The 18,916-nt window shown below is 49.8% G+C and overlaps 1 protein-coding gene across 1 annotated transcript; it reads right to left on the bottom strand.

Annotated features, from left to right (window-relative positions):
* Positions 1-5,194: 5,194 nt before the first annotated feature.
* Positions 5,195-18,916, bottom strand: PLAGL2 (PLAG1 like zinc finger 2). The gene is made up of 3 exons (XM_032217401.1): positions 18,666-18,916; positions 12,867-13,243; positions 5,195-10,787 (listed from the first exon to the last, which is right to left on the bottom strand). The coding sequence occupies exons 2-3, from the start codon at positions 13,124-13,126 to the stop codon at positions 9,575-9,577; spliced, it is 1,473 nt and encodes a 490-aa protein (XP_032073292.1). The 5' UTR covers positions 13,127-13,243; positions 18,666-18,916; the 3' UTR covers positions 5,195-9,574.

Consider the following 18,916-nt stretch of genomic DNA (forward strand, 5'->3'; position numbering starts at 1 on the left):
TTCTTTTCTCTTCTTTTCTTTTCTATTCCATTCCATTCTTTTCTCTTTTCTCTTCTTCTATTCCTATTCTGTTCTAATTCTATTCCATTCTATTTTCTATTCTATTCCATTCCATTCTTTTCTATTTTCTATTCTTTTCTATTTTCTATTCTATTCCATTCTATTCTTTTCTATTCTTCTATTCCTATTCTGTTCTAATTCTATTCTTTTCTATTTTCTATTCTGTCCTAATTCTATTCCATTCTATTTTTTTATTTCTATTCTGTTCTATTTTCTATTCTTCTATTCCTATTCTGTTCTAATTCTATTCCATTGTTTTTTTATTTCTATTCTATTCTGTTCTATTTTCTATTCTTCTATTCCTATTCTGTTCTAATTCTATTCCATTCTATTCTTTTTTATTTCTCTATTCTGTTATATTTTCTATTCTTCTATTTTCTCCATTCCATTCTTCTACTCTATTCTGTTCTAATTCTATTCTTTTCTGTTCTATTCCACACCACTTTTTCTGTTCTGATGTTCCATTTCACATCTACTATCCTATCCTATCCTAAATTCTATTCAGCGAGGCAGTTTTGCAGAGAATTTTTTAAAAATCCTTTTTCAAAACCTGGTTTGGAGACTTCAACCCACTTCCCACTGTGCAAAGGCCGGGACGGTTCTCAACCTGCAACTGTTTGTTTAGTGCCTGAAGTTACAGCTGGTCCTCATTTTTATGACCTGATCTTGATTCTATTCCTCTGTTGATGCAGTCTAGGATTGTGTTGGCTTTTTTGGCAGCTGCTGCACACGGCTGGCTCCTATTTAAGTGGTTCTCCACTAGGACTCCAAGATCCCTTTCGCAGTTACTCCTGTTGAGCAAGGCACCACCTATCCTCTCCCCGTGCATTTCATTTTTCTTACCTAAATGTAGGACCTTATCTTACCCAAATTCCGGTTGCTGTATTGGTGGATGCTACTTAACGCAGCTAGTAATTCCTGCACGACTCCGGGGAGTGGGGGCGAGGGGGGGGAGAATACAGGAGGCATCATACTTCAAACGTTTTAATAAGCAATTTCATTTAAAAAACAAAGACACCCTTCTTTCATTTTAAAACTTAATTCTGTAAGACAAAAAAGGAAAAGGAAAACCAAACTGAACAGTGATGAGCTGTTATGTTTTGCTAATGGCACTTGAAAATCTTTCCTTTTTTTTCTCTCCCAAAAACCAGGACTTGGGGGGGGGGAAAAAGGCTCTACAATACTCCGATAAAAAGAGGTCATTTGCTGTGTTTAAGAGGGAAAAAGTGCTCGGTTGGGTGAGGAGTTCCACGTTGGGCAGGAGGGACAGAGAGTGGGTGGACGCTGATTAAAAAGAAACACACACACACAAAATTCCTCTACACAATAAAGCCAGCTGTGTAAGCCGTTATTTCTCAACCTGGCCCGCTTGGAGAGGGGTGGACTTCAACTCCCAGAATTCCCCAGCCAGCTCTGCTGGCTGGGGAATTCTGGGAGTTGAAATCCACCCCTCTCCAAGTGGCCGAACATCAGAGTGTGATCCAAAGGACTGAATTCCTAGTTCCTCTTCAAATCAAGGTGAGAAACACCTGTATATATATAGATATATTCATTTGACACACCACATCGGTCATTCTTTTTTCCTTTTAACCCAAACCACAAACTCTCAAGAAAATTTACACGAGGGAATTTCGAGAGCCGGCCCAAAGCGAAGGCAGAAAATTGGTTTCCCAAATTCGTCTTTTCAAAAGATGGGAAGAACACACACATTTTATTTTTGGAGGACTGCAAAGTTGACAAGAGCAACCTACTTGGGACTAGGGGCAGGGATGATGAACCTTTTAGACATCGAGTGGCCGAAAGGGAGCGCATGCACGCAAGAATGTCCCGGAAGAATGGCGGCCAAGTGGGCACGCGCACAGCAGGAAATGAACTTCCAGTTTCCGGCGTGCGCATTCACAACCACCAGCTTGTCTTCTGGTTATTGGCGCAAATGTGCGCACAACGATCACCTAGCCGGTGTACATGTGCACAGTGGAAATCCAAAGACCAGCTCTTATGGGTTTCTGGCCCTGCCGCAAAAAAACAGCTGACCGTCGGGCGCGCATGCGTGCCAGAAAACCAGAAGAGGAACGGGCAACGCTGTGTCTGCCAGCTGATACGGCTCCGCGTACCGCTTAGGGCACCCGTGCCACAGGTTCGCCATCACAGATCTAGGATAACTCGGTGCAGCCAACTCGCTATGGGTCATGAGTCACACCAGCATTGGAGAAACGGTGGGAGGGAGGATGCAAAAGGAAGGACCAAGGTGAAATGTGAACGACAAAAATTAAAACGTATTTTAAATTATTTTAAATACTGAAAAATGGTTGTTATCCTCCCACGGTGAATTGGTTGCGCCCAGTTGGCCCCATTCCGAGACATCTTTGGCCTGGCGTCTTTGGGATGAACTTCCCAAAGTAGGAAATGAGATAAATCATGGTGGGAAAGCTGGATTCGTTCCCACGGAAGGTGCCGAGGGGAGAGGGAGCGTTTGGAATCGGTCCGTGGACCAGCTGTGAGCCGATCACAGAGAGGCAGAAAACGTGGTTATTTCTCAGGATTTTTTATCAGTCTCAACGCCGATAAGGGGGACGACGTCATCCAAAATAAATTCATATTCCCCATACTATCAAAATGCAGGAAGTCTTCAAACAAAGCCATCTGTGTGTGTGTCAAATAAAATAAAGTCTTAGGGGAACAAATAGCCGAGAGAAAATTGCTCTCTTATTACAGAGTTCACTTAAAACACTTTCCCCTTGGTGGGGGGGTATTTTCCGTTTAAGTTACTGATTCCCATAGATCACTGGAAAAGCATTAGGGCTACGCAGGGCCTCCTTTCTTATGGGGGTGGGGGGTGGGGATTCAAATTAATCCCACTGGCGGTAAGAGAAGAATTTAGGAAGCTTTTTCCTACAACGGGTATAACCCCCTGAATCCAAGGCATATTCTGAATTACAGAAGGGAAGGATGAAATGCAGGCGGGAAAAGAGGTTTTTGCTCTACAATCTTGAATAATTTGCTCCCTTAGGAGGGAGAAGGGGAAAAAAACAAACAGAATTGCAAACTTTTAGCCAGCCGAAGAGAAGAGACGAACGATGGGTTAGAATTTAGTATATACACTGGGAAGAAGTAACCAAACGGCTCACTTACGCTAACTGCTAAGCCAAAAGGAAGGAAGGAACTCTTGTAAAATGCCGTGATTTAGCGCCACAGAAGGAAGAGTAGTGGGGGTTAAGTACAGCAAAGCCGGCAAAAACAAAATTGGGGGGCAAAAATAACACCCGAGACAAGAGCTAAACCTGACACCAAGAGTGCAAAGTAGCACTTATACTTATCTACCGCTTCAGTGCTTTCCAGCCCTCTCTTAAGCGGTTTACGGAGTCAGCATCTTGACACACACCCACACCCCCCAGCAATCGGGGTCCTCGTTTTTCCCAACCTCGGAGGGAGGAAAGGACGAGTTAACCTTGAGCCGGTGAGAACTGAACTGCTGGCGGGTGGGCAGAGTTAGCCTGCAATGCTGCCTTGTAACCACCGGGGGCCTCCATGGTAACAATTCTCCTTAATATAAAGCAGTGTTTCTCAACCTTGGCCACTTGAAGATGTCCGGACCTCAACTCCCAGAATTCCCCAGCCAGCGAATGCTGGCTGGGGAATTCTGGGAGTTGAAGTCCGGACATCTTCAAGTGGCCAAGGTTGAGAAACACTGATATAAAGGTAAGAAGGCAGAAAGCAGATGAGATGAGATGACCGAGTAGGAAAAAGGGCAACCAAAAAACCCCCTTAAAACCTTGGCCAGGGTGATCAAGTATGACGACTTTACTTCCTGTGGACTTCAACTCCCAGAATTCCTGAGCCAGCCAGGTCTTCCCTTGCAGAAGAGCGTCCTAAGGAACATGCAACACTTTCTTGGATTGGCCAGGCACAACTTTATGCTCTCTATCCTTTAAAAGGCTACACCTGCAGCCACCTGAAAACTCTCTTTAAGGCTCCCAAGAGGCTAAGTTCCTTTTCCTTTCCCCATCATTTCACAAAATATGTTTTTATGGGCCACTCTACAGAGTCGCCACTTTTCTTTGGAAAGTTACCGCCGGCTCAGGAACTCTGGGAGTTGAAGGCCACAGGTCGGCCACCCCAGCGGCCTGATCCCAAGGATCTGACCCTATCGAGTCTTCCAGGACATAGACAGGATCACCCCATGGTGAGGGATCTGTTGTAACAGTGTTTCTCAACCTTAGCAACTTGGAAGATGTCCGGACTTCAACTCCCAGAATTCCCCAGCCAGCAAATGCAAATGCTGGCTGGGGAATTCTGGGAGTTGAAGTCCGGACATCTTCCAAGTTGCTAAGCTTGAGAAACACTGTGTTGTAACTTCCAGGCGCTTGGGGGGGAATGAAGGCGCCATCTTCTTCTTCAGGAGGAAGAGGAGAAGACGGCGGCCACCCCATTTGAGAAAATAGCTCCATGGCGATAAAGCACACGCCAGGGAAGCCAGTCCTACTTAAAGGAATGAGAGATGTTTTCCCAAACTAACGTTGGGAGCAAATCCAAGGATGCAGCTTAAGAGTTTTGTTTTTTTTTGTAAAAATGGCTATTTGGAAAGCACAATTAATTAAAGGCCGGTTGGTTGCCGAATCACACAAAGTTTAAATAGAATTTTTTCCCCACTTTATGGTTTAAACCAGGGGTGTCAAACTCGAGGCCAGGGGACTGGATGCAGCCCGCGGGGTCCTTTAAGATTTGGCCGACGCGGCCGTCCTGGAAACAGCAAAGGACCGCCCTGTGGCGTCTCCCGAGCTCCGTTTTCGCTGGCAAAGGGTTGCGGGAGGCATTGCAGCCGAAAACGGAGGTCAAACGCAGCCCTGACGTGGCCGTCAATGAAATCAAGCTTGACATCCCTGGTTTAAGGCTTCCTTGCCAGCAGGGGAGAGAGAGCACCTGTAGATTAACATGTAAGCCCATCCCCAAAAAAGGAAATGTCCCCAAATGGCAAGCCAAGAGCTCCCCAACTTTTGCTGCTGCGAGGCAAAAACGTCAGGCCAGGTGCAAATGTCTTCTCTGAAGATCGGAGTTTCCCTGCCTTCCACAGCAGAACTAATTCTCCTTTTAAGTGCTCATTAGCCAGCAGTGAAATTGACTTAAAAAGTCTTAGTTCATTTTACTCCAGGGAGAAAATCTGTGAAGTCCTCTCTCCTTCTCCCTCCCAAACTGGGAGCATTTTGGTTCAAAACTGAAGAGCCGCTTAGATAGGCCAGCAACGGTCCCGTTTCCCCCCACCCCACCCCGCACGATGGAGAAATATTATTCTATTTTTCCCTCATTCTGTTTGTTCCTACCACCACCACCCCAAAACACCGTGATTGGGGAGGGGGAAACCCACTTTATTTTCCATAACAGAAGTTCTTCCCTCGCAGAGGTCTGCTCTAAGCAAAATACAAGCCGCAAACACATTTCTTGGATTGGCGAGGCACAATTTTATACCATCTATTCTTTAAAAGGCTACACCCGTAGCTACATGGATAAAGACCCTCTTTTAGATCAACCTCATCAAAAGACTAAAACAAGTTTCCTTTTCACTGCCCATCATGCCACACAAAAGCCAAACGAAACCCCCAAAAAATATTTGCGGGCCACTCTTTTATATCTTTGGAAAAGTATTGCCTGGGGATTGGAGAGTAGATCAGTAGTACTTATGAATATTTGACCTTACAGCTCTCTTGTTAAGAAAGATGACTGGCGCTTGGGTCTTCCCCCGACCTTCTCTGGTATGATTTCTTTCACTTAACGTCATTTTTACTACTGTACAGTAAAGAGATTTGGCTGGCAGAAGATCAGGCCGGTTAAAACCCAAACCGCTGCTATCCTTCCAGCATCGGTGTTGAAGCTAGGGCGGAAATAAACGCAACTTTCTTCTTTTTCCTAACGAGAAAGAGTCGTCTTTCGATGCAGGCAGGAGCCTTCTGCCTTTTTGTTTTTTGAATTATTCTATCTTTGGTTGGGTGGTGAGACGAAGGGGACAAGCAAACCCCAGAGGAGGAAGGTTTAGGATCTGGAGCGCTCTCTGGCACGCAACGTTTGCCAGAAACGACCGAGCTGAAGGCCAGAGAAGAGACAGCAAGTGCTCGAAGTTGCAAACTAAGCCAGCGAATAGCTTTATGTCGAAGTCCAACGGCATCCTGAAGAAACTGAAATGTGGAATATGCTCTTTATTTTTTTCTTCTTCTTCTCGTTAAGTTTTGAGGTAGGGATATGAGGATTGCATAAGAGGAAAATGTGCAACTATATCTGGGGGAAAAAAAAGAGTAACAGGAAATGCAACCGAGGTATTTAAAAATACTGAAAACCATCAGGAGACGGCCAGGCACCCTTCCAGTGCAAGGCACACGCTGAAAAACTCAGAAAGGCAATGTCTTTACCACGAAGACCAGGAAGCAGGGCCTGTGGAACTCAGGGCCACATGCGATTGCTGAGGTAAGTCTTATACGAAACATGAAAACGGGAGCGTGAAGGACACGCTCTGAGAAAGGCAGGGTTGCCGAAGCCTAGCATAGAAGGCCTATGAGGGCAGAAGGGATTCTCACTTAGGAAGCAGCCGAGAAACGAAGACGGGGAAGGAGGAGGCGAGGGTTTCAAAGCAATTGCAAGGACGAAGCGTCTGGCGTGGACAGGCAGGGAGAAAGAGCATCAAATGCAACCGGGAGGCATTATTGCAGAGGTCACCTTAAGGTATCTGGGCAGGTAGGCAGAGCCAGGGGAGGCCCCGTGCTCCGCTCCCTGCCTGTGAGGTAAAAAGGGGCCGGTGGGGGGGATACCCCCAAATGCACGGAGGTGGACCCTCCCCCAAGGGAGGCCTCGGGCAGCCCCTGGAGGGGCGCGAGAGAGTAAGAGCAGAGCATCATGAGGTATTCACTGTAGTAGACATCATACGAGAGTTCACGCAGGAGACTGCGGGGAAGACAGAGAGAGGGGGGCCAACTTTGTAACTTGCACAAGAGCCCCCCAAGCTGGGGAAGGGAGAGTTGAGGGCGAGAAGGGGGGACGTGGAAGTCACTGTAATTCCCATATTTAATCCCCCCCAGGGTTAAATTAAGCGACAGGTTACATTCTGAGTAAGGCTCACTTTCCTGCCTAAGACAGGGGGCGAATCCTGCCACCCCTTCCTTCCGAGGGGACACGCCGCAGCCCCGGGGAAGATGGGGGGGCTCAGCCGTCTCTGGGTTAAGACCAACGGGACGTGCCAAGAAGCCTGCAAACGGATGAAGGAGGGACAGACAGCAGGGGTCCCCCAACCCTTGGGCTGCAGCCTGCTACCTGAGCCATTCACAACCAGCGGCTGAGCATGTGTGCATAGCCCCCCCCTTGCGTGAGCAGCGGGCGAGCGTGTGCATGCATGCTTCATTTTCACACACAGCGGTCACGCGTGACAAATGCACACACATGCCAGCTGCTGGCATGGAGCCACTTAGGTTTGGGGAACTCTGCACTACGGGAAGAGCATCAGAGGATGTGGCTCTCTTGCCGCTTCCGCCGTGTCTAACTGGCCCATCGCTTGCCAAGGCGAGCCAACCAGGAACGGCCCCTGGTCAGCCAAGAGGGCATCTCCGCAGCCCCCCACCCCCACCCCGCTTCTCTTTTGCTTTCTTGAGGGAAGCAAAGGTTGCGGGTGGCGATTCTTATTTTTGCTCTGTGCCGAGTTCAGATTGTGAGGGCTGGAAGCTCAGCGCTTGGGCGCCTTGAGGAGGGGGATAAAAAGGGAGCATGGGGGCTCTGGAGCTTAGAGGGGGGGGGGGAACCAGCCTTGCAGGAAGGAAAAAGGGGCATGGAAATGAAGAGGCTGATGTTACACCCTCCGCTCACCCAGCCCCCCCCCCTCAAAAAAAAGGCAACCGGACTCCCCCTAAGAAGCCGAAAGCGAAGCTGCCTCACCTCTGCGTGTTTTCCCCACGGTTCCTTCCTGCAAGGTTGGCCTGCTCATGTGGTGGGTGGGGCTCCGCGGGGGGGCACGGGTGCTGCTGGTGAAAAGGCGAACTGCACCCTCACTACCCAGAAATGGGCCAAAGGCACCACGAAGCTGGAGCCAAGGATCTTCCTTGAGCCCCCAAAGGCCACACGGGATCAGCCCTCAATCGGCGTGCTTTGTCTTAGAACGGACAAGGAGATTTTTTGGGGGGTGGGGGGAATAGGGGGAAAAAAGAAAGACATCTCGGCAGGACAGGATGATGGGCCTCCCTCCTGGTCAGTAAGTCTTTTCAGGAAGAGGCCTTGGATGGAGGGCTGCTCTAGTCAAAACCCTAACACAGTTCTGGCGAACCTTTTTGGCACCGAGAGCCGAAACGGGAGCGCGTGCACAAGGGACTGCCGGAAACTGGAAGAGCAGTTTCCCAGTGCGCACGCGTGCACTGGGAAGCCGAGCTCCCAGTTCCTGGCACACATACATGTGCAAAGAGCTGTTGGAGCACCAGAAAATGGAAGCTGAGCTTCCCGGCGCACACTGATTTTCTGGTTTCCGGCGCTCCCGTGCACGCGAAGGCCAGCTGTTTGGTGCGCACATCAGAACCTGGAAGAGCAACGGGCGAGGGCTGGTGTGCCTGGAGAGACGGCTCCGCGTGGCACTTCCGGCACGTGTGCCAGAGATTTGCCATCACTGCCCTAACGTCTTTTGGGAAGCCCTCTTCGAAAACAAAAGCCCAGATATCACAGGGAGCCTCTCCTGTCGGGAGGATCCTTCTGATCTGCTCAAGAGATCTGGGACGGGAATAATAACAACAGCCACCAACCCTCTAAATTGGCAACGGCGGAAGATGCTGCCAGTCAGTTGGATTTCCCCACAGGGGAAGATATGGAAGAAGAAGAAGAAGGAGGAGTTAGTAGTAGCAGTAGTAGTAGTGAGGTGAAACCGGAGCGAGCCAATTTCACGGTGTAAACAGTGCCTTCGCTGTGCCCGAGACCCCGAACGGCGTCTGGGGCACCACCTGATTCATAACAGTGGGGGGGGAAACGGTCGAAGAGTAAACGTGATCCTGAAGGGATTCATTGGCTCCAAGGAGGAGGAGGAGAAGTCTCGATTTGCGCAGGCGGGAATCGCCGGAAGTGGCGGGTGGGGGGAAGAGGAGAGGGGAAACGGACATTCCTGCCACACCGACCGAGGGAGACGCAACATGGCGGGGGGGGGGTGAGTTGGGCCCTGGCCTGGAAGAGGCCTCCGCTTCAGCTCCATGGAGCAAGGCTGGGGGGCAAGGGGGGGGGGAGAGAAACTCCCGTGCGGTTCCTGATTACCAACAACGTAGAAAGAAAGAAAAAAATAAAAGAGAATACCTGAAATTCTATTCACTGCAACCTACTTTCCCTGTCCAGGACTGAGGCGTACACAGTTCCAATCCTCCCTCGAGGTTTTTCCCCCCTCCCTCTTTTTTCACTGGAAAGACAACGAAGCCGAGCGCGATGGAGGTAACAACCCCTCCACCCCACCCCGCCCTCCCACCGCCACTGATCCACGTGCCCGGAGGAGCTCTGCTTCCACCCAGCGCTCTTCTCACTGGAATGCTTGGTGGAAACGTGGCAACGTAGTGGCCCCCAAGCCCGGGGAGAAGACCGAGGGCAAGGGATGCAGCGCCCCGAAGCCGAGCGAGGGCCCGCTTCCCGAGGAGGGCTCCTGGGGCGGCAGAGTGGCCAGGAGGGACTGGGCCTCCCCCTGGGAATAACCCATCACCAGGCCCCCCGAGGAGACGGGGGGGTTGCAGGAGGGGAGGTTCAAGGGCAGGAAGCCCAGCAGGTGGGAGAAATCCATGTTAGCAGCACAGAGGGCTTCTGAAAGGAGAGCCGGGCTCTTGGAGAGGAGCGTCTCCTCCAGGCTGGTGGGCTGAGGGGGGGAGGAGGAGGAGGAAGGCTCGCCGGCGATCAGCGAAAGGCCTCCGGGCAGCTCGGCCAGGCAGCTGTCCATCTCCGCTTTGGGGATCTTGTCGGGGAAGTATGAGGTAGATCCGAGCTGGTACTTCGGGGGAGGCTGCTGAGGGGAGGAGGGCTCCAGCGGGTAGCTCATCCCCATCGGGAGAGGGTTGGGCACTAGCGAGGGGGGCATCCCTGAGCCGGGCATGGCCGGGACGTGCGCCCCGTACATGCCCATGGGGAGCATGCCGGGGAAGCTCTTGCCGCTCATCACCTCCCTGGAAGCCATGCACAAGACGGGGCTGAGCTCCTCCTTGACGGCCACGGCCGAGCTGCAGCTGAGCAGGCCCAGCATGTCCACCGGTTCCGCCTTGATCTTCAGCAGCTCCTGCGAGTGGCTCTTCTTCATGTGGCGGGTCAGGTGGTCCTTGCGGCCGAACCGCTGGGCGCAGTACTGGCACAGGAAGTCCTTCCGCCCCGTGTGCACCACCAGGTGGCGCCGCACGTCCTTGCGGGTGTAGAAGCGCCGGTCGCAGTGGTCGCAGGGGTGCTTCTTCTCCTTGGCGCTGCCCGAGGGCCGCCGCGAGTGGGCCTTGAGGTGCTCCAGCAGCGCCTGGGTGCTCTCGAACATCTGCAGGCAGACCTTGCAGCTCAGGTCGCCGCTGGCCGCCGCGTGCATGGCCAGGTGGCGCCGGTAGCCCAGCTTGGTGTTGTAGTTCTTGCCGCACTCGGGGCAGTGGAGGGATTCCTTGTTGGGGTCGTGGGTCTGGAGGTGGTTGCGCAGGTGGTCCTTCCGGTGGAACATCTTCTCACAGTACATGCATTGGTGGGGCTTCTGGGCAGAGTGGGTGGCCAGGTGCCTTGGGGGTGGGGGGGAGAAACAAGAGAATGTTTGTAGCTCAGTGGAGTGGAGGAGATTAGATTAGATTTGTTTTATTTATATGCCGCCCTATTCCCAGAGGGACTCAGGGCGGCGAACAACTCAAAGGGGGAAAGGGAACACAAAGTACAATACAAGTAGTTAAAATAGCCAAGAGTCACACAGCCACACAAGTCGAGAGGGGAAGGGAACTCATCAACCCCAGGCCTGCCGGCACAGCCAGGTTTTAACGGCTTTTCGGAAGGCCTGGAGAGAGGTGAGGGTCCGAATCTCTGCGGGAAGTTCGTTCCAAAGGGCCGGAGCTGCCACAGAGAAGGCCCTCCCCTCGGGTAGTGGCCAGATGGCATTGGCTGGTAGACGGAACCCAGAGGAGGCCAACCCTGTGTGATCTAATGGGTCTTTGGGAAGTAATTGGCAGCAGGCGGTCTCTCAAGTACCCAGGTCCAATACCATGAAGGGCTTTATAAGTTAAGACTAGCACCTTGAAGCGTATCTGGAGACCAATCGGTAGCCAGTGCAGCTCGCGGAGGATAGGTGTAACGTGGGTGTACCGAGGTGCACCCACAATCGCTCGCGCGGCTGCGTTCTGGACGAGTTGAAGTCTCCGAATGCTCTTCAAGGGCACATGTAGAGCGCATTGCAGTAGTCCAGTCTTGAGGTCACGAGGGCGTGAGGAGAATAAGATGGGGGGAGAGGGGAGAGGAGGAAGAAAAGAAAGAGGGAGATGAAAAGGAGGAAGAAAAGGAGGAAGAGGAGAAAAAGGAGGAAGAGGAGGAGGAGGGAGGAAAAAAAGGAGGAAGAGGAGGAAGAAGAGGAGGAAGAAGAGGAGGAGGTCCGAGGTTTCCTGTCTGAAATGGTACAGGGTCTCCTGCCAGAGCAGGTGGCTGGACTAGAACAGTGTTTCTCAACCTTGGCAACTTGAAGATGTCCGGACTTCAACTCCCAGAATTCCCCAGCCAGCATTCGCTGGAACACTGGACTAGAAGACCTCCAAGGTCCCTTCCAGCTCTATTCTATTCTAAATGAGGAAAAGGAGGAGGGGAGGAATAGAGGTGGAAGAAGACTGAGGGGTCCTTGGGGGTCTCTGAGCTTGGCTGCTTTCTTGCAGACATTTCACAACCCAACTAGGGAACACCATCAATGCCAGAAGGGAGCGGGGTTTGATCTCTCACATCATCTAGAGCTGATGTTGGTATCTAGTTGGGTCATGAAAAGCCTACAAGAAAGTAACCAAGCTCAGAGCCCACCAAGGACCCCAGAAAAAGGAACAAGGAGGGCAAGTGTGTATTGCTGATACTCATACTTCATTCATTCATTTTCTTCAGCCACCCAACTCAAACCAGGGCGGGTTGAGCTCCAGGAAGTAGCTGCCACCCTGCTGCGAAACGCACCAGTTGCAAAACCCAAGAACCAACTGGGTACCCAGCTGGAAGACTTTCCCATAGATTCACTTTCTGTGTTCTAACACTTCCCAAGAATTAATTTTGTGATGGCATAACTGATGACCAAAAGAAAAAGAAAAAAAAGAAGAAGGCTTGGAATATTGTGTCCAGTTTTCTGAAGTTGCTCCAGAGCAGGGATCTCCAACCTTTGCCACTTGAAGACTTGTGGACTTCAACTCCCAGAATTCCTCAGCCAGCAACCTTGGCCCCCTTTAAGCTGAGGAATTCTGGGAGTTGAAGTCCACAAGTCTTAAAGGGGGCCAAGGTTGGAGACCCCCTGCTCCGGAGTCCCTCAAAGTATACGTACGTTGGCTTAACAACCACTGCAAAAACAAGGAAGGCCGTAAGGCCGGGGCCAGTCACATTGTGACCCTGTTGCGACCGTAACTGCAGGATTCAATTGCAGTCGTAACTCAAGGACTGACTAGAGTCTTTAAATAGCCACGTATTCTTTTATCTATTACGTTTTTGTATTCCAGCCCTCTGCAAGGTGACTCTGGGCAGCTCAGCCTACCTGCCAATATTCCCCCCATTCCCTAACCCAAGCCAGGCGAGGATTTGAACCCAGGGCCTGGCCAGTTCTAAGCTCCCCCCCACCTCCGTTGCAAGGGCCTTACCTGTAGAGCTTGTACTTGGAGGCGAAGGCCTTGCCGCAATGCAGCTGAGGGCAGCAGTACGGTCTTGCTTCCGGGCTGGCTCTCAGCTTCTCCACGCCAGGGAAGGACGCTTCGGACAGCTCATACTGGCACTTCCCCGGGCACTCGCTCTCTCGGGCTTTGGGCCTGGCCACTAGTTTCCAGCCCACCTCCTCCTCCTCCTCCTCTTCCTGCTTGACATCTTGAATCCAATTGGGAACACTGGTGAAGAACGCGGTCATGGCAGGCCTGACATCAGGGGAGGGCCACACCGAGGAGAAGGGCTGCCCGTGGGCATCTCACTGCTCCAGTTGCATCCACCAAGGCTTTGCAAAAAAATAATAACCTCAGTAGAGATCCTGGAAGGAGCAAAGGTAGAGAGAAAAAAATGATGCACCATCTACACATCTCATAGAGACAGTCCTCCACTCGCGACCATGAGCCCAAACCTTTCTGTTGCTAAGCGAGACGGTTGTTAAGAGAGCGTTGGCACATTTTATGACCTTTCTTACCATAGTTGTTAAGTGAATCACTACAGTTGTTAATAGCAATAGCACTTAGACTTATAGGCCACTCAGCAATGCTTTCCAGCCCCCTCTAACAGTTTGCAAAGTCGGCCTCTTGCCCCCAAACAATCTGGGTCCTCATTTTACCCACCTCAGAAGGACGGAAGAGAAAAGAAAATTTAGGAATAGGAGATTAGTAAAATGAAATATCTTAAACATGGCAGTAGTACGTATCTAATCAAGATGTGTGGGAACTATATTAATATTTTAAGTGTGCAAATTATACTAAATGCTTACTTTATAAAGAACTGAATGTGAAGACACCTGTTATTTATAGAAATAGATGGAAAGGAAATAATAAATTTGGTTTAATCTCTAAAGGGAATAACAACATTGTCTATGTATATAATAAAAATTAAAAGTTGGAAAATATGAGAAGAAAAGAAAAGCTAAAAGGGAAATGGAAATACAATGTAAAATGAATTATGTATATGTGAAATGTTAAAAGGGGAAAACCGGACAATACTCTATTCACAAGAGAATTTTAATTATGTAACAAAAAAAAAAAAAAAAAAACTTTCCTTAAAAAGAAAAGGACGGAAGGCTGAGTCAACATTACAATACAATATAATAGCAGATGGAAGGGACCTTGGAGGTCTTCTAGTCCAACCCCCTGCCTAGGCAGGAAACCCTATACCATTTCAGACAAATGGCTATCCAACATCTTCTTAAAGCCTTCCAGTGTTGGGGCATTCACAACTTCTGGAGGCAACTTCTGTTCCACTGATACATTGTTCTAACTGTCAGGAAATTCCTCCTCAGTTCTAAGTTGCTTCTCTCCTTGATTAGTTTCCACCCATTGCTCTTCTTGTTCCACCCTCAGGTGCTTTGGACAATAGCTTGACTCCTTCTTCTTTGTGGCAGCCCCTGAGATATTGGAAGACAGCTATCATGTCTCCCCTGGTCCTTCTTTCCATTAAACTAGACATACCCAGTTCCTGCAAAAAATTATTAAAGGTTCTTTTCCTTTTATAGCCGAATTCAGTCCATTTATATTAATTGACAATAACTTTATTTCTCAATAACATTGAGCCGGTGAGATTCGAACTGGCAAATTGCAGGTAGCCGGCAGTCAGCAGAAGTAGCCTGCAGGACTGCATTCTAACCACACCCCCATTGGGGCTCATAACTTAGTAACCCGTTTGTTAAGTGAATTCTACTTTATGAACCACAGTGGCGCAGTGGTTAGAACGTTGGCCTCTGTTGGGGTCGTAAGTCGAGGACTTCCTGTATTAGCTTCTTGCAACCCGACACGCCCTGTTGCCTGAATACAGTCACATCTGCTCTGCTTTAAAAGAAGAGCCACAATCTGCAAAATATGCTCCTTGGATGCTTCAGAAACTGCAGGTCAGGTAGTCCTCAACTTACGACCACATTTGAGACCCGAATTTAGGTTGCTAAGTGAGAAATTTGCTCGGTGAGTCTTGCCCCGTTTTACAACATTTCTTGCCACATTTGTTAAGCGATTCACTGCGGTTGTTAAATTAGAAACACTGTCGTTAAGGGAATCTGGATGCCCAACTTCAGGTCGCAAAAGGGGATCACGTGACCCCAGGACCCTGCAACCGTCGTAAATGCGAGTCAGTTGCCAAGCATCAGAAGGTAAATCACATGACCATGGGGATGCCGCAACGGTTGTAAGTATGGAAAGTGGTTGTCGTTTTTTTCAGCGTCGTCGCAACTTCCAATGGTCACTAAGCGAACAGTTGTAAGTCGAGGACTGCCTGTATTCATGCAAAGGAGGAGGACTGGGTCATCTTTACTCCAATTCATAGCTAGGCATGCAGGTGGGACACACACGGAAACCCGCAATGTTTGTGTACCTGCTTAGGAATTTGGTGAGCAAACATGGAAACTTTTCACTCAGTTGCACCCGGTCCAAGTAAGTCAAACACGACAAGGTTACACAACCACAAAGAGGTGAGCCCAGACTCCCCACCCCCACCCCCAGTAATTTTCCTCAGAGCTTCCGCTATCCCCCAACGGGAGGGAGAGCTTCCCTCATTTAAAAGGCGGTAAATGTATATAGGTAGTCCTCGACCTACGACCCCAATTGAGCCCCAAAATTTCTGTTGCTACGCGAGACATTTGTTAAGTGAGTTTTGCCCCCAATTTACCACCTTCCTTGCCAGGGATGTTAAGCGAATCGCTAAGTTAGCGGCACCGTTGTAAAGTGACTCTGGCTTCCCCACTGGCTTCGGCCTGTCAGGTGGTCGCAAAATGGGATCACGTGACACACACCCCTCGCCAGGAACACTGTGACTGTCGTAAATATGGGTCAGTTGCCCGAGCGTCTGAATTTTGCTCACGTGACCACGGGGATGCTGCAGTGGTCATAACTGTGAGAAACGGTCATAAGTCAACTTTTCCCCGGTGCCATCGGAGCTTTGAAGTGTTATAAAGTCAAGGATTATCTGTACTATCCCTTTTGCTGACTCGGAGGTTTTGTTTACATGACACTGTAAAGTAGCGTTGGGTGTGTTGGGTGCCCCCAGGGAACTGAGCCGAAAAATACTACGGGTATTATTTTCCCTACCAGTCCACAGATGCGTTCAGCCTTCTGCTTGAGCCTATGCGCTTCGATCACGCATGTGGCCTACACACATGCACAGAGCATGAAGACGTGCCTAAATAGAGCCAGGGATTAGTGAGTAGGTCCACCCACCATTTCCACTTCTGGTTCGATTTAACCGGTCCAAACCGGCTGAAAACAACCTCTGACTATGATCCAGTGTACTCTAGAGAAGCACTTGGGATGAATGAAAAAGAGAGAAAGAGAAGGAGAGGAGGGAGGAAGAGAGAAAAAGAGAAGGAGAGAGGGTAGGAAGGAGAAGAAAGAGGGTAGGAGTAGGGGAGAAGTAAGGGAAGGAAGAAGGGGAAGGAGAGGAGGAAGGGAGGGAGGGAGAAAAGAAAAGAAAGAGAAAATAAGGTGCGAAGGATGGTAAACAAAGCATTCCAAATTATACCTTATAACCTCTTAAATGGAATAATAATAATATAAGAATGGCAAAGAAAAAGAATAACTATGTGAATGTATACCTAGAACTGTATGTAAGAGAATAAATGACAGTAAAAATATAAAGCACAATATAGGTAAATAATACTTGGTCATAAGTAGCTAAGTATAAGTAAATAAAGAATTGTACATAAAAATGGATAACGAACAAGGAGATTATGAACGCAAGATAGAAATGTATAGAAGGGGAAAACACTAACTGCAAATAAACCAATTCGGAACCGCTGTATGATTATACGATGGAACTTATTGTTCCTATGTTGTTTTTAAGTTATGTGTTTGTTTCTGTTGATGTGTTTAAAATAAAAATTAATTTTAAAAAAATCCCACGAATGAATCGTGAAAGGAATTCATCTCAACCGGTATTCTGTATCTCATAAAATCTCCTTTGTGGCAAACGGCTGCAAAATGTGCCTAATCTGTTCCATGGAAACATTTGTGGGCACGGGTGCATCGGTAGCTACTTTTCATCATTAAGACTACCTGTGGCATACAAAAGATAACAGAAGCACACAAGGAGTCTGTAGGACAGGAAACAGGAACTTCAAGAAGTCGTAGGGGCAGAGAGAAAGTATCACGGATTCCTAGGTTGCTATTTTGGGGAGGGGAAGAGATTAAGTGTCTGTTAGAAGAGAATCTTTCTAGCTCAGGGTTGAACTGTGGGGGTCCTTGGTTCTCTCTGAACTTGGGTGCTTTTCTTGCAGACGTTTCGGGACCCAACTAGGCAACACGATCAGTGTTAGAAGGGAGTGATGGGTTTGTAGAGAGGGAGAGGAGGAGGAGGAGAACTGTGGGTGTCTTTGCTGCTCTCTGGACTTATTTGTTTTCTCCTAGATCAATGTTTCTCAACCTTGAAGATTTGATGTCCTGTGGACTTCAACTCCCAGAATCCCACAGCTGGCTGGGGAATTCTGGGAGTTGAAGTCCACAGGACTTCAAGTCTCCAAGGTTGAGAAACACTGTCCTAGATGCTTCACCACCCAACTCAGTAACACTGTCAGTGCCAGAAAGGGGAGTTTGGGGGGGGGGGGGAGGAAGAGGAGGACTGTGGAGTTCTTGAGGCTCTCTGAGCTGGGCTGTATTTTTGCAGGCAGTTTTATGACCCAAATAGGGAACATCTTCACTGCTGAAGGAGAACAGGGAACAAATCCAGCCCCCTTATAGTACTATTTGGGTCATGAAATTTGAAGAAAATAACCAAGCTCAGAGAGCACTAAGGAGCCCACAGTCATTCTCCTCCTCCTCCTCACTCCCACCTCACATCTAGCACTCAGGATGTAGCCCAGCTGGATTATAAAGCCTCTTGTCACAAAACCACCAGGCGCAAAGGACCCACAGTCCCATTTCTCTTCTTCTCTTGTGGCAACAAAACCAATGAATGGATGCCATTTCTCTACTTAGATGGATGGAAGAGTTGTCCTCTGCTTGCCAGGACCTCAAGAGATCAAGCAGGGCATTGGCACAGATCCAGAGGAAGAGAAGAGGCCTTCCTGGTGGCTGATGGGTGAAACCTGAAGCATCCCAGCCCTGAGATATGGCTCCATCCAGGGCAACTTTCCCCAATCTTGACCACTGTGGATTCCAACTCCCAGAATTCTCCAGCCAGCATGCTTTAAGATGGAAATTCAATTCCCAGAATCCCCCACCCACCATGCTTTAAGATGAGGGGCCTTCATCTCCCAAAATTCCCCATCCAGGAGCTTTAAGATGGGTGGACTCCAACTCCCAGAATCCCCCATCCATCAGGCTTTTAGATGGGGGGGACTTCAACTCCCAGAATTCCCCCAGCCAGCATGCTTTAAAATGTGGTGGACTTCTCTCACTCTGGGAATTCTGGGAGTTGAAGTCCCCCCACCTCCAAGCAGCCACGGTTGAGAGAAACGGGTCCCGAGGAAGGCCAAAATGCCTCATATGCAACACACACCCCCCCCACATACACATCCACGAGGCCAAAGTAAAGCGACCCCAAGGGAAAATAAAAATATCCAAAGACCCTTCCTGACAATCTTCAGGGTTTTTTGGGGGGGGTGTCCCTCCCCCTTTGGCCTTAGAAAGGCGGGCGCCCCCCCCTCAATTCACGGGCACCCGAAATGTCCCGCCGAGACGTTCACGCAATGCGCATGCGTACTTGGGAGCTAGCCTCTTCCCCCCCCCCCCCCACACACACACGCCTCTTTCCCGCTTCGTTTCCGAGCTCACCGCTGCCGCCGCCGTGGCTCCCCTCCTGGCGCCTCGAGAGCCCGGAGGGAAGGGAGGAAGGCCCGAAGGTTGCCGTAGTAGCCAGGGGCGAGGCAGAGGCCCCATGGCGGGGAGGGTACCGGGAGGGAAGGAGGCGACGGAGGCGACCAGGCCTCCGGCCCAGCAAGCCTTTGGTTTTTTTTTCCCCCCTCAGGCGGGCTGGCTCGCGCCGCCGCTCAAGGCCTCCATGGCGCCACTTCCGGCCCCGACCG

Source organism: Thamnophis elegans, chromosome 5 (genome assembly GCF_009769535.1).
Source record: "Thamnophis elegans isolate rThaEle1 chromosome 5, rThaEle1.pri, whole genome shotgun sequence".
Taxonomy (NCBI): Eukaryota; Metazoa; Chordata; class Lepidosauria; order Squamata; family Colubridae; genus Thamnophis; species Thamnophis elegans.